The sequence below is a fragment of the Myotis daubentonii genome, chromosome 5 (assembly GCF_963259705.1).
Source record: "Myotis daubentonii chromosome 5, mMyoDau2.1, whole genome shotgun sequence".
Lineage (NCBI taxonomy): Eukaryota > Metazoa > Chordata > Mammalia > Chiroptera > Vespertilionidae > Myotis > Myotis daubentonii.
Genome location: NC_081844.1, coordinates 89979118 through 89993401, shown reverse-complemented (window position 1 = coordinate 89993401; position 14284 = coordinate 89979118). Strand labels below are relative to the sequence as shown.

General features: G+C 50.0%; 1 protein-coding gene across 3 annotated transcripts in view; it reads right to left on the bottom strand.

The window, feature by feature from the left end:
• AFAP1L1 (actin filament associated protein 1 like 1) overlaps positions 1-14284 on the bottom strand; it is a 58198-nt gene that overhangs the window by 16228 nt on the left and 27686 nt on the right. For 2 of the 3 annotated variants that reach the window (XR_009453096.1, XM_059698857.1), the window contains exons 3-11: positions 13897-13980; positions 13063-13160; positions 11885-11993; positions 7188-7286; positions 6314-6525; positions 3916-4095; positions 1886-1978; positions 674-767; positions 295-453 (exon numbers count right to left, since the gene is read on the bottom strand). Coding sequence is in view for 2 of the 3 variants with exons in the window: in XM_059698857.1 (XP_059554840.1) it covers positions 295-453; positions 674-767; positions 1886-1978; positions 3916-4095; positions 6314-6525; positions 7188-7286; positions 11885-11993; positions 13063-13160; positions 13897-13980 (1128 nt within the window). In the remaining variant the exon portion in view is untranslated. The remainder of the gene's footprint in view (positions 1-294; positions 454-673; positions 768-1885; positions 1979-3915; positions 4096-6313; positions 6526-7187; positions 7287-11884; positions 11994-13062; positions 13161-13896; positions 13981-14284) is intronic. The other variant, XM_059698858.1, reaches the window with a different exon arrangement.

The following is a 14284-nucleotide window of genomic DNA, read 5'->3' as shown; positions in this document are numbered from 1 at the left end:
TCTCCTCTCGTCATAGTCTGAGACCTAGAGACAGGTAATAACTGGAATTAAGGTCACAGAAATATGGGAGTCAGTTGGCTTTTCCTTCTGCTGAGTGTCGGGTCCTCAGGGGAGAGTAGAGATGGGAGGACATGAAAACCGATGGGGTGGGGGTTAGCTATCCAGTGGCAGGATTCTCTCCTCCGTCCTGGGGGCAAGGTGGATGAAGCCTGGAGGGTCTCTTGGCTTGGCCCCAGGGGCCTGGTCAGCTGGGTCTGAATTCCCCAGTGAATGCCTAGTATGCCCAGTACCCACCACAGCACGGAACCGCCTCTTCGGTGGAGGACATCGGCAGGTCATCGGCCAGCGCCTTCCTCTTGGAGAAGCTGATGATGCGGGTGATCTTGCGGCCTGCAGCCCTGCTCATCGAACCCTTCAGCTCTGCCAGGCTGCTCTTCTTCCCTTTGCCTGTTGCTGCAGAGATGGGTCAGGGGAGGGGAGGGAGACCCATGACCCTGGTCTACCCACCCCTCGCCTTCCCAGAGGCCTCGCCCACAGCTCCAGATGTGGGCAGGCCAGGTCACCTCACCCAGGTCTCCAGAGTGGTCAGGCCTGCTCTGCACTGCGTGCGTGTGGCAAGCCCCCTCCCCTCCCGGCTCTGGCATCCCCACACGATCCCCCATCAGGCTCCTACCATGTTCGCAGGCCTCTCTGCGGCCAAGGGTGGAACAGTTATCGCTCATGCCCAGGCTGTCGGAGTCTGAGGTCTGCTTCTCTTGGGATAACCTCTGGAGAAGGACACAGACAGCCCCACATCAGAGGGCCCCTTGTTGGTTCAGTCTCCCCCAGACTCCAGCTCAGGAGGATTAGCTAACAAATATTGGTCAGCAACAACTATGTACTTGATGCCATACCAGGTATGGGGGTGGACCATGATGACTTAGAATAGTTGTATGTTTGAGATTCTCACCGTCTATTTGAGGAGCAAGGCAACTAATTATAACACATTGAGATATATGTCCTAGGAGTTTGGACCAGGTGACAAAGATCTGGGAAGATATTTAAGTGGGAGACTAATGTACTGGCAATGCAACCGGATTAGCAAGTTGGCTCCAGTGGCATCATGGGGGATGTGATAAGAGGGAGCAAGACTGGAAGCTGAAGAGCTACGTAAGAGAGTGTCATCCTGGGCAAGGTGAGACTGGGTAACAGGATGAACCAAGATGACAGTGAGGATGGAGAAAAATAGATGAATTGGCATTTTAAAAAGTCATGACAGGTCAATTAAGTGCCTACTGGGTACAGGCTCCCTATCTGAAAGTGTAACTCATCGAAGAGTTGTAGTAGAAATTAAATTGGGTCATACATGCAAAGCATTTAGAACAATGCCGGCCCCACAGTCACATTCTATAACTGCTAGCCTGTATTACATCATGTCAGACCCTTGTATGTGGGTCTTAAACCTTCCCCTAGGATTTGGGGCTGAGTCCCTTTATCACCCAGAGTACTGGGCAGAGAATAGACACTAGCACGTTTTTTCCAATGGTCCGACCAACTACTAAGTGAGTGCTTCACTCACGTCTCAATGGGGCACACTCTGACAGACAAATACAATTTTGTCATGGCTCCTCCATTCGAACGTAACCACTCCTGTCCTGGCAGAGTTAGTCACTCCATCCTCTGGCTTGTGCTGCACTGGATATAGGCATTCACTCATTGGTTAGAAATTTATCGAGTGCTTACTGTGGGACCAGCTCTGTACTGGGCACTCCTGGCTTGTGTGACACCACTGTGGGTACCTGCTTCACCACCAGCCCAAGTGTCCCCCCCCCCGCGCCCCCCCGGGAAGAGCCTGTGCTGAGCCCCCACTGCCTGGCCCAGGGGAGACTCGTGGAGACAGCTGTACCTTGTCCAGGTCCAGTTTGCACAGGAGGACTGGGGATCTGGGCATGTCTGCCCCCTCGGCCCCTGTGATGGGCTTGCTCACCTCTCGGATGACCTGTGGGGAGGACACACAGCTGTGAGCAGGTGGGCAGGGATGCTGTGGAAGCAAAAGGAAGAATGGGGTCTGTGTGGCCAGGGCCACTGAGCAGAGAGGTTGGGACCACTGGACAGAAGAGACAGGTTGATGTGGCTTCCTGCCACATGTGTGGGCACATCAGGGTTTAAAGAAGCTTTCTCCTGTATCTGTCCCTCGAGTTGAAAAGGTATGGGGCTGGAACCAAGAGGCTTGGCTTCTAGACCTTGTTCCATTGCTAATGAGTGTGTGGCCTTGAAAAAGCCACTTGTCTGGGCCCCAGTTTCCCCATCTGTAACATGGGTTACAACGTCATTACGTTGTCTGAGGACCAGCGAGATGACGGGTGTGAAGGGCCACATGAACTGGGCTGCCCTGCACAAGGGTGAGAGACTCACTTCTGTTGACTGTGTTGGACATTTACAACAGCCTGGGGGGCAGCCAGGGTTATTGCTTCTATTTCAAAGATATGGACACTCCAGACGCCAAGGCATTTGCCTCCTCATCCAAGGTCACACAGCATAAGCATCCAGATCATGTAACACAGGTCACCATTTGTGGTTTACAAAGTCAGGTGACTCTGCATGGAATAGCCCATTGTATCCCCTCAGCAGCCCTGTGGGGCAGGGACCACTGTGGTCTCTAAGTTACTGATTAGGATGATGAGGCGCCAAGAGGCGGAGCCATGGTTGCCTGCCCTTAACCTCTGGGCCAATGGCCTCCCAAACCGGATGTTAAGACAGGCCTCTGAACTCCCAGTCTAGGGCTTCTTTCTCTGCCCCACCTGCCCCGTGAGGGCAAAGGCTCCACTAGCAGTCAGGTTCTCCCCTCCTTTCCTTCCTGAGACAAAGGCAGTAAAGAGAAACACTAAACATGGAGGGGGTGGGTGGGAGAGCTGGTTATCACAGGAAGGAAGGGAGAAGGGGGAGGGAGGGGTTTGGTTTCTTTGTTCCAGCAGGAAGATCACAGTTGGAGAGAAAAAGGTGTCAGAGTGAAATGGAGGGAGGGTGCAGGGTTGGAGGGCCCCATAAAAGGGACTGGGAGCGCTGCCTTCATCATCATGGCACAGTAATCACTGATAATTACTGAGCACGCACTGCCTGGCAGATACTATGTCAGATGCTCTCTAGAATTCTTACAAGAACCATTAATCAGAGGAGGAAACAGAGGCGAAGTCATTTGCAGGTCACACAGCCACTTAGGCCTGGGACTTAACTCAGGTTTGTGTGTCACCCAAGGCCTCCCTCATCGTCCCTATGCCGCCCTACCTATGGCCTTTGGTGTAGATTTCCCTGTTAGCTTCTAATCCTGGCCCCAACCACTTGGCTGTGTGGTCTGTGCTTCAGTTTCCTCATCTGTAAAATGGAAACAATAATAGTTCCATTGCAAAGAGTAAATGCGGTCATGTGTGTAAAGCTCTTAGGACAATAGACGGCACGCAGTAGGCCCAGGACATGCTAACTCTAATGGTTCTGTGCAGCTGCAAGATGCAGAAGCTGGGCCACAGTGGACGTTTCAAGGATCCACATTTCACCTAAGACAAGGATGGAGTTTTCCTTTTTTAAAAGAAAAAAGGGATTAGCTTATCTAGTGGTCAAATCAGCTTCCTTCGTAGATATTAAGCTCCCCATTCCAGGAGGTGCATCAGCGCAGGCTGGACAAGCCCTCAGTAGGGACGTGAGGGTGGTGATTCAGATGATGAGAAGAAACACAGGCCTCCTGAGGTCTGTCTCCTGGAGATGCCCGAGGCCCATTTCCACACAGAAGCCCTAGGCATGCACAGGCATCGGCCCCCTCCCTGGAGCAAAGCCTGCTCTTCCAGGGGCAGGGGCCCACCCCACTGAGAGCTGGTCCTGGGAAAGAGAGGGAGGAGGGGAGGGCAGGGAGGGCAGGTGGAAGGGGGGCACAGCTCCCTGTACCTTCAGCCACTCCTCGGCCTGCTCCCGGCTCTGCAGTGCTAGCACCAAGATCTCCGTAGCCCCCTGGGAGAAGCGCAGCTCATGCCTCTTGTGCCGGCTGTCCTTGGGCACGTAGATGACATTGCAGGCATCCAGTGCCAGCCTCAGATGTGGCTGCCGGTCCTTCGAGCTTTTATAACACTGGACAGAGAGAGAAGAGGTCGGGGTCTCCTGGAGTGGAGGGTAGAGGAGGGAGACACCCTTGCACAAAGGGGAGCTCTACCTACCCCACAGATATCTCCCCTCCCCACCCAGCCCAACTGTGGGTGCTACGTGAAGACAAGGGCTGGGGCTGTTCACCCCCGAGAAGAGAGGGGGTATCTTTGGGCAATCTTCAGATATCAAGGGCTACCGAGGGGCCCCGGGGCCACAACTACTTATTAGGAAGAGATAAATTTTAGCACAATACTAGGAAGACCATTCTAGTCTAAAGAACTTCTCTAAAGAGAAGGAACAGGCTGGCTGGGGAGGAAGTTAGCTCCTTGCTACTAATGGGCTACATGGTAGGAATGTGGGGGAGGGAATTCTAGCAGAGATAGAGGGTTGGGTTTGGGAAGTCAATAGTTTATCAATAATGATGATCACTTCCCAGTTCTTATTATGAGGCCAGCATAACCTTGATAGCAGAACCTGGCAATGACATTACAAAAATGGAAATTTATAGGCTAATCTCTCTCAAAGCAGTTGCAAAATATTAGCAAAGAGAATCCAGACATGTATAGAAAGCATACTGGGTCAAGACCAAGTAGGGTTTATTCTAGGAACGCAAGAGTGGTTAACATTAAAAAGCCAACCATATCATTCATCATACTAACAGGGAAAAGGAGATCCACCACTTATCTCAATAGAAGCAGAAAAAGTGTTTCACCAAATTCTGCACCTTTTTATAACTCAACTCCTATACGAGGAATAGAAGGGAACTTCCTTAATGTGATAATAAGGAACATCTACAAACAACCCACAGCAAAGAGCCTTGATGGTGAATTGCTGAAACTTTTCCTTTGACATGTGGACTGAGACAAGGACACCCTCTCACCACTTCTTTTCACATTGTGCTAGAAGGCCTAGCTAGTGCAGTAAGTCAAGACAAATAGAGGGCATGCGGGGAGGAAAGAGTAAGTTGTGACTCTGGACTGATTCTGGACTGGGATTAGCTTTTCACTGCTCCAGGGTGAGAAAAGGTCATGTTCAGATGAATGCATGTTAGGCAAGGTTTGTCAACAGACTTGGGTAGAAAGCTATTTTTTTTCTGAAGTTATGTCTGTCCAATCTTATACTTTGGAGTTAAGGGCACATTTTCTTTTATGACATAATAGGGACGAGAGATGGCAAACTAAAAAAAACTAAGCAAGTGCTGCATGGGCTCAGTTTTGGAAAAAAAACAATGTATGAAAATGAGGGTGGAAATATGTATATTGAAACTTAGGCCCAGCTGGTGTGGCTCAGTGGTTGAGCATCGATCTGTGAACCAGGAGGTCACAGTTTGATTCCCGGTCAGGGCACATGCCCGGGTTTAAGCTTGATCCCCAGTGTAGGGTGTGCAGGAGGCAGCCGATCGATGATTCTCTCTCATCATTGATATTTCTATCCCTCTCTCCCTCTCTCTTCCTCTCTGAAATCAATAAAAATATATAAAAAAAACCCCACAACTTAACAGGCTTGCCCTCTTTGGGACATGCCCACTCGAATCTTCTTTTTCAGTGAATTTTCTTTCTCCTAAACTCTAAGGGTCCCCATGAGACTTGCAACCAGGGGAGCAATGGGCAGCTTGTCCTGAACCTGTCTCCAAGGCCCCCTTTTCTCTGACTCCGCAGTGAGCTGACAGCAGCCCGCCTGGGCTCACTTCCTTCCCCTAACGTTTCTGGAGAGCGAAAGCAGCTTCTTCTATCCTAGGCCTTCCTTGTTTCACGGTCCCAGCTTTAATAAACATACTCTAAAATAAAATAAAAATCCCCAAAATTTAATAGTGGCTCTTGGTCAATGGGATTATAGATGGTGTTTTTAAAAATCATGTTCCACATTGTTTTGCTCTAGCTTTATAAACACTTTACTTGCATAATGAAAACATTGTTTTAAAGCGATAAAAAAAGTTTGTCTTTGGCAAAACCAACTCTTGGTAAAGTCTATGTCAGGTCTTCTAGTTTTTTTGTTTGTTTGTTTTTGTTTTGTGTGTGTGTGTGTGTGTGTTTTTAAATTCTACTCCAGTGGCAGAGCACCGATCTTCAAGGCACCAGGCCTTGAGCCTCTGTGCACAAAGCAAGCCCAGGGTAACTGAGGCAGACATGCCCGCACACGCACAGATACACACGCGTGCACAAGTCCACGAGAGGCCGAGAGGAACACGCCCGTGCCCACTCACCAGGAGCTGGTCCTCCTTGATGACGGTCAGCTGCTTGGCCCACTGCCCAAAGCGCTTCTTCCGCAGCAGGAAGGCACATATCCTGCAGTCCCTCACCAGGTGCATGGAGGCCTCCTCGGAGGGCCACTGGTGCGTGGGCTGCAGCCCCTTCCCTTCCTCCTCCTCCTCATCGTAGGACTCGTAGGAGCTGCTCATTGCGTCAGAGTCGTTGTCTGCAGGCGCCATGGGAAAGGACCTGCCGCTGTGGCACCTCCCTACCCCTTCGAAGGCATCCCCGCTCTGGGCCCCAGGACCACGAAGGGGTGGGTGTGAGGTGTGGTTATGGTAATGGCTAAACACCGCATGGGCGCTGTGCTTTACCTTTGCCACTAGCTTTGTGGCCTTGGTGACTTTACTTCTCAGAGCTTCCGTTTCCTCATCAGTAAAACCGTCACAGTGAACAACAGTATCATAGTATCTGCCCGTTTGGGCTGTTGCGAGAGTCAGTGAATGTGGAGTGTTTGGCTAAGTGCCTGGCAGTGAGTGAGTGCTCAGTAAACATCAGCGACTGTCACTACCCCATCATCTTTGCATCCACTGTCTCAAGTCATTCTCACGACACTCCAGCAACTCCCCATTTTATACATAACGAAACTGGAGGCTCAAAGAGAATGAATGACTTGTCTAAGGTCGGTCACCAAGAGTCAGGGCAAGGGCTCCATCAGGGGCTCCTGACTCCTGTGCTGGTGATCTTTCCCCTGAATCCCAAGGTCATTGAGGACAAGGGCTTTGAGGCCTCCATGGGGACACTAATGGGGTCAGGGGGTTGGGCACATGCATGCCAAGGGTCAGGTCAAGGGGACAGAACCCTACTGAAGGCCTGCCTGGTACTTACAGGAGCTCTTCATTTCTCCGTTCATCCTGGTCGAGGGGTAGCTGCTGTCTGCGTCCTCGTAGTAGCCATCCACAATGGAGTGGGCTGGGCTGCAGCCATCTGTGGGGTTGGCAGAAGGAGCCGCACTTTGGAAAAATGCAGGCAGACTCCAGGGGCCAGGGCTGGGGAAGATCCTGGATACCATTGCCCACTCAGGGGAGAGAGTGGCCCTCTGTGCAGCCCTCCCGGCCAGGGTGTGGCCTCCTCAATGTGTCTCATCTACTGCAGCTCCCCACATGCCCTCTGTGCTCCTGTCACCAGGAACTGTCCTGGTGGGCCTTGTCACACCTCCAGGCCTCGTTCATGCTACTCCTGTGCTCTGTCATTTTCTCTCGGAGAACTCCTACTCACCCTTCAAGACCCAGCTCGACGTTCTTGTCTCTGACCTTCGCAGGCAGAGCGTGGCCAGCCCCTCCTCACTGACCCCAGAGCACTGTGGACGTGAGTCTTGGTCCCTGTACTACACGGAGTGGTATCCCAGCCCCCTTCCTGTGCCGCCTTTGCCGCATTCTCTGCCACCTCAGCCCTTCTGCTCACTTCCTGATACATCCCCCTCTTTGTATCAAAGCAATTCTCCTTCTAAGCCTCTGTGACTACAAAGGAGGAAATGGACTAGAGGAGATAATACTAATGCATGTCAGAGTGAATACAGCAGCTGCCTGTGCTGGATTTTCACAGCACAATCCCACTCAGGGGCGCAGCACAGTACAGGGGTGGGGTTATCTCACCGTTTCTTCTATTCAGAATTACCAGGTGTCTTTTTAAATTGCCGATCCTTGGGTTGTATCCCCAGAAATTCGGATTCACTGGGATGGATGGGGCTGAGGACTCTGCACTTTAAAATCCCCCAGCTATTTAATAGGACATTTTAAAACATATGTTAAAATTGAAACTATATCGAACTCCGAGGAGTTGGATTTGAAAAAATAAAAGGTTATTTTGATGTAGACCGTCTCTGGAGCACACTCGGAAGTTCAGTGGGTTAAGGGCTTATGTGTTGGGATTGATCAGATTTCAGTTTAAATCCTCCTCCATCATTTGCTGAGTGACCTTGGAAAGAAAACGGCTTTATCTGCGTTTCACCTTCTTCATCTTAAAGTGACAAGCACAGTTTCCCCCACGGATTAGTGATATCAGGCATATAAACTCTCAGCACAGTGCATGGCACATTATTCTTATGGTCTCCTCCAGTTCCCAGAGTGCAGGGATGTAGGAATCAGCCCCATTTTACAGACGAGGAAACTGAGCTACACACATTTTGCGAGTGACAGAGCCTGGATGAGACCAAGGCTGCCAGCTTAGGGGACAGCGGCATATCCCCTCTTCAGAAAGCCTTCCTTCACCCAGTCCAGCTCGCTCTCGCACCACACTGTTCTTCCGAGCACTGCTCTGGGCTCCCAGGCCCTGCTGTCCATCTGTTTCCGGAGGATGGCAGTGCTCGAGTTCTCAGCGACTGGGACAGCCAGTTCTGTCTCCCAAGTGTGGCTCAGAGCCTGCCTTTCCCAGCAGGCACTCTGAGGCCTCACGCGCTGGTGGCATGCCCTGTGAGGTGGACTGGGAGGGTCAGGACCAGGGGTGTGGGGGCAGGGGAGGAAGAGGGGTGAGGGAGAAGAGGGACGGTGGGCCTGGCCAAAGTGCTCAGACACCTGGGGCTGGATTCTGTGTGAAAGGAAGGATACTCCCTGATGGGCTTGGCACTCTTTCCCTGGACAAGCTTCCTGGCCCTTCCTGAGGCCCTCCCTTCCCTACTGCCCCAGGATGCCTGCTGCTTCCAGAGGCGGCTTCTCCATGCCAGCTGAGAGGGGGGTGAGCTCTGTGGGGAGGTGGAGGAGCCTCATCTGAGGGGCTCGACCTGGGATCAGGGCACAGAGCACTTCATTCCCCTCCTCCGCCCCCCCCCCCCCCTCTTTTCCAGTGGCGTAAATAAAAGTCACCTGCTCCACAGACAAACAGCTGCTAACAGTGACAGTAGACCCCACGGCTATGAAGGCTGGAGAAAGCCACTGATCACCTGTCCAACCTCACTGTTTCACTTTGTTTGAACTAGTTAGCAATCATAAAAATACTACGCCACAGTGGCCCAAAGCGGAAACAACCCAAATGTCCATCTGGTGGATGAATAAACAAAATGTGGAATATTATTTGGCCAGAAAAAGGGAGATATATGCAGTGCCATGGATGGACCTTGAAAACGTTATGCTAAGTGAAATAAGCGAGAATCGAAAGGCCACACATTGTATGATTCTATTATATGAAGTATCCAGAAAAGGCAAATCCATAGAGAAAGCAGATTGGTGATTGGCAGGGGCTTAGGGGAGGGGAGGGGAATAGGGAGTGATTGCTTAATGGGTATGGCGTTTCCTTCTGCAGTGATGAGAATGTTTGGGAACGAGATAGTGGTGATGGCTGCACAGCACTGTGAATGTATTAAATGCCATTGATTGGACACTTTAAAGTGGTTGAAATGGTCAATTTCCTGTTACGTGTGTTTTACTACAATAAAAAATATATATGCCCATGGTGAAAAGCATAATCAGTAGAAAAGAATTTGAGTGGGAATATATATTCCCTTCACCCAGTTTTCTATTCATTTCCCACAGGAAAGCACTGTTGAGTCTCTTGCATATCCTAGAAAAATTGTTAAAATGAATGCATGTGCATATATACTGTTAAAAATAAGTGGAATCATGTCATATGCAGTATTATGTGTTTGATTTTTTTCAGTGAATGTATCTTGGAATTCTTTTCTGATCAGCACAGGAGACCTATTTTATTTACTTAAAAAAAAAAATCCTCACCTGAGGATATTGTTCCCGTGATTTCCAGAGAGAATGGGAGGGAGGATGGGGGAGAGAGAGAGAGAAACATTGATGCAAGAGAGACACATCAATTGATTGCCTCCTACACATGCCCTGACCTGGGCCAAGGATCGAGCCTGCAACCCTTTGGTCCTTGGGCCAACGCTCTAACTACTAAGCCAAATCAGTTAGGGCTATTTACTTTTTTTGTGGTTGGAAAATATTCCAGCACACAAACATTTTCATATACATGTTCAAATACTATGCTGGGTCATCAAAAAACCATCATGTTCTTTCTTTCTTCCTTTCTTTCTTTCTTTCTTTCTTTCTTTCTTTCTTTCTTTCTTTCTTTCTTTCTTTCTTTCTTTCTTTCTTTCTTTCTTTCTGGTGTAGAGGGTTTTATTTCAATGTACATCATAGTACATTGTGGCACTCCACCTAAATTGCTGTTCCTTCCCATCATTTCTTAGCACTTGAGATGAAAGCCCCTTCTGGGCCTCACTATGACTTTTCTTAATCTATGACTTGACAGCACAAAAGCAATTACAATGACATCCTATGATAGTCCTTTCCCTGAATTCCATCTCACCAACCTACTATCCATGTCAGGCTATTGTTCTCCCAAGTTACCAGGAGAACCAGATGTGATCTTGGCAACTGAACATCATGTACTTTCTTGTATGGATTGCTAAGTCCCCACACCCAAGCCAGTGACTTATCTGATCCTCAAAGGAATAGCCACCTCTTGTAACACTGGAGGAGACCGATTGAGAACAAGTCAAAACCAGACACTCTCCTTTTGTGGTCAACTTAAGAGATTTTTTAGTTTTTAAATATATTTTTATTGATTTTAGAGAGGAAGAGAGAGGGCGAGAGAGATGGAAACATCAATGATAAGAGGGAATCATTGATTGGCTGCCTCCTGCATGCTCCACACTGGGGATCAAGCCCGAAACCCGGGCATGTGCCCTGACTGGGAATCGAACCGTGACCTCCTGGTTCATAGGTCAACGCTCAACCACTGAGCTATGCTGGCCAGGCTAAGAGATTTTTCAAAGATAATTTGTACTAGTGCCCTCTAAATTATTTTATTGTGCTCACCTACCGGTAAAAATATAATCATGAACTATAATTATATTTATGTATAAATTACACATGCATAAATAATTATTATGTATGTCTATATTATATATATATATACATAATTATATTTAAACTAATTAGAAGCTTCATGCTATTATTAGCTAATAAATTCTATAAAACATTCACATAGGAATTTTTAAAAGAGCTATGGATCTAAATGTAAATGAAACTTCTGATACTTCTCCCACAAAATATCATAAATCCCCTGGGTGCCCACACTCTCCGCTGAAGACCTCTGATTTTGACCATGTGCTTTTTTATCATATGCTTTGACTTCATAGCCTACATAACCTAATCCGCCTGTAATCTGTGATTCTGCTGAAACATGCCCTAGTTCACTAGTCCACTGAGGAGGAGCACTGAGGTTAGCACTGGCTTCAGGGCTAGGCAAAGGTTGTAGTGGTCGTCTGTGCATCTCCCCCCTAGTGCATTTACATGCATGTATCTACCCTTCTTTCTTATTTTAAGGGTAAGGGAACAGAGGCCCGTAGAGAGGAAGGGGATTGCCTAAGGCCATGCAGAACTGGGACTAGAGCCCAAACTCCTGACCCCTGGGTCCACACCCACTGATGTACCCAGGACGTCATTAAAGAGGCCATATGCTCAGGCAGCTACTCCTCAGGGGGTGGGCATGGCTGGCGGGTGCCAGGCTTGGAGCTTCAGGAGAGGAGCCTCCTACTCTCCTTGCCCTCTACTCCCAAGGGGACCAGAACTTACTGTGAGAGCTGATGTACTCAGGGGACTTGCCTGGCCCCAGGGGAAGGGCCTCCTCATAGTAGTCCTCAGGCGGAGGCCTGTTTGGGAGCGGTGGAGGCAGGTCTGCTGCCTGGAGGGAGAAGGAGGAGGTATGTGAGACTAAGAAGGCCAGGAGAGCAGAGGGGAGCAGCAGAATGACAGGAAGGAGGCTGGGAGAGGGAGGCAGGCGCTCCTGTAAGGCAAGATCTGACTGAGTAGCTATAATATCTGATAGACTTTCAGAAGGGCAAAGCTGGGAAACCTTCAGAGTGTTTGGTTGGTCCTGTGTTTTTATCCAAGTTATTTAAGCAGCAGGGCTTCTGTAATGTCTAAAAGTTTTGTGGACTGTCACACAGAAGGAGTTACACGCTTGAGTGAGCACATGCAGAATTACCAAAAGCTACTGTGAGTTCTGCAGTGCCCTATAAGCACCTCTTCACACACACGAGGAGCAGCGGGACAAGTAAATGTGAGATGTCATTTAGTGAGGCAGTGTCGCCTCGTGGCCAAGAGTGTAGGCTCTGGGGGCCAGGGAACCCTGGCTTTACAGCCACACTCTGTGACTTTCTAGTTGTGGGACATCAGCATGTCACTTACTCTCTCTGAGCCTCAGTTTCCTTTCCTGTAAAATGCGGAGAACCTCTCTCCGTTGCTGTGCGCATGTAAAGGACACAGTAAGTTGTCAACAGTTGGAACGGCTGAAGCTGCTGATAGTGAGTTATGCAGTTGAGACACAGTGCTTGATGTGATTATGGGTCCCTTGACCTAACTCTCTGGCCCCAAGGCTGGGAACCCGAGATATGATCCAAACCTTCATTTTGTAGGTGAAAAGCTCAGGCTCAGAGGCCACACAGCAGGAGGGAAGAGGGTAAAGGCCACGCAGTTTCTGGCCCAGAGCTCTCCCTATCACTCCATCTGTGTTACTGCAAGCACAAGTCATGACAGACTCTTTGGGCCATCCTTTGGGCCTAAAGGGACATGATCCCTGCTCAGCAGGGGCACAGTCAGCGTGAGTCAGTTTCTGCCCTCAACTACCGCACGGAAGAGAGAACAGGGCCCTGCACATCCAGGAGCGTCCCCAGCATCAGGGGGGCCGCTTCCCTTGCCCCCTCCAGAGGAGCAAAGGGCCTGAGGGTGTGGGAAGCCAGCCCATGACTCACATGTTTCAGAGACGGGCTCTTGGCTGGCTCAGGGCTGGCTCCTTTGCCGGGCTCCCCATCGTCCTCCGGCATATCCCGAAGTTCGCTCAGGTCACAGTCTATGAAGCGTCAGGTCGTTGGGCAGAGAAAGCCGAGGATGAGCAAGGCAGAGCAGGAAGAGGCTGGATTTGGGGTCAGAAGGCCTCCAATACCAACTCCATTAGTAACCCTAACGACCGATGACTTCATCGCTCTGAGACTCGGTCTTCTCATCTGTAAACCAGCCTTGTCTATCTCTCAGGGTTATGGAGAAGATCGAATGAGATAACGTTTGGTACAGTGCTGTGCAAATTTGTCAGGGTTATGTCATGAAAGCAATGTCTTCCCTAAGTCTGTCAGCCCCTAACACTCTCTCACTTGACCCATAGCTTTCTCCCTGGGTTGAGCCTCCTCTTGAGATAAAACACTCATTACACACACACACACACACACACACACACACACACACACGGCACCAGCCCAGCGTGGCTGCTCCCAGGCCCATGGTGCCACTGCACTGTTCAACCCACGGTCCCAGCGGCCACTGCTCATGAATGCGAGGTAGCAGGCAAGACAATGCCCCATGTGCCAGACCTTCCTTGCCTGCACGTTCATCCTTTCCTGTCCTCAAAATTTGGGGGTCATTTCCTATTACCGTACATTGACTAGACTTTCAGATGTGGCAGGGCCCAGAGAGGCTCGGGGACTTGCCTAAAGTGACCATTGTTGTCATGTTGGAGCCAGGCCCAGGTGCAGGTATCTCTCGGCCCAGTCAGGGGCCCTTTCAGAGACTGAGGTGGGGAGAGGGTCACTTACCAAATTCTTCAAAAAGGGACTCCACGAAGCTGGGCCCGGAGTGGAGGTCGGCTGTGTTCACATACAGATAGGAGACTTCTTTTTCTGGGAGGAAGGAGAACACACCCACAGTGAGGAGGACGGGCCCCGCGGATGCTGACTCTGAGGAGGGGCCAGGTCTCCCCGCTGCACAGGCTACAAGATTCAGTTTGCAAAGCATGTGCACAACCAAAATGATTTCTTTAGTTTTCAAACCTTGTTTTCATTTTTACATTGTTACTGAGGATCTCCTCCAAGTGAAAGGATGCTTGGAGCCCAGAATAGAAGACAGAATCCAGGGGCCGCCCTGGAGTGGCTGGGGGCAGGGGCTCCAGCCAGCTCAATGACCATTGCCCCTTCCTCCGCCCAG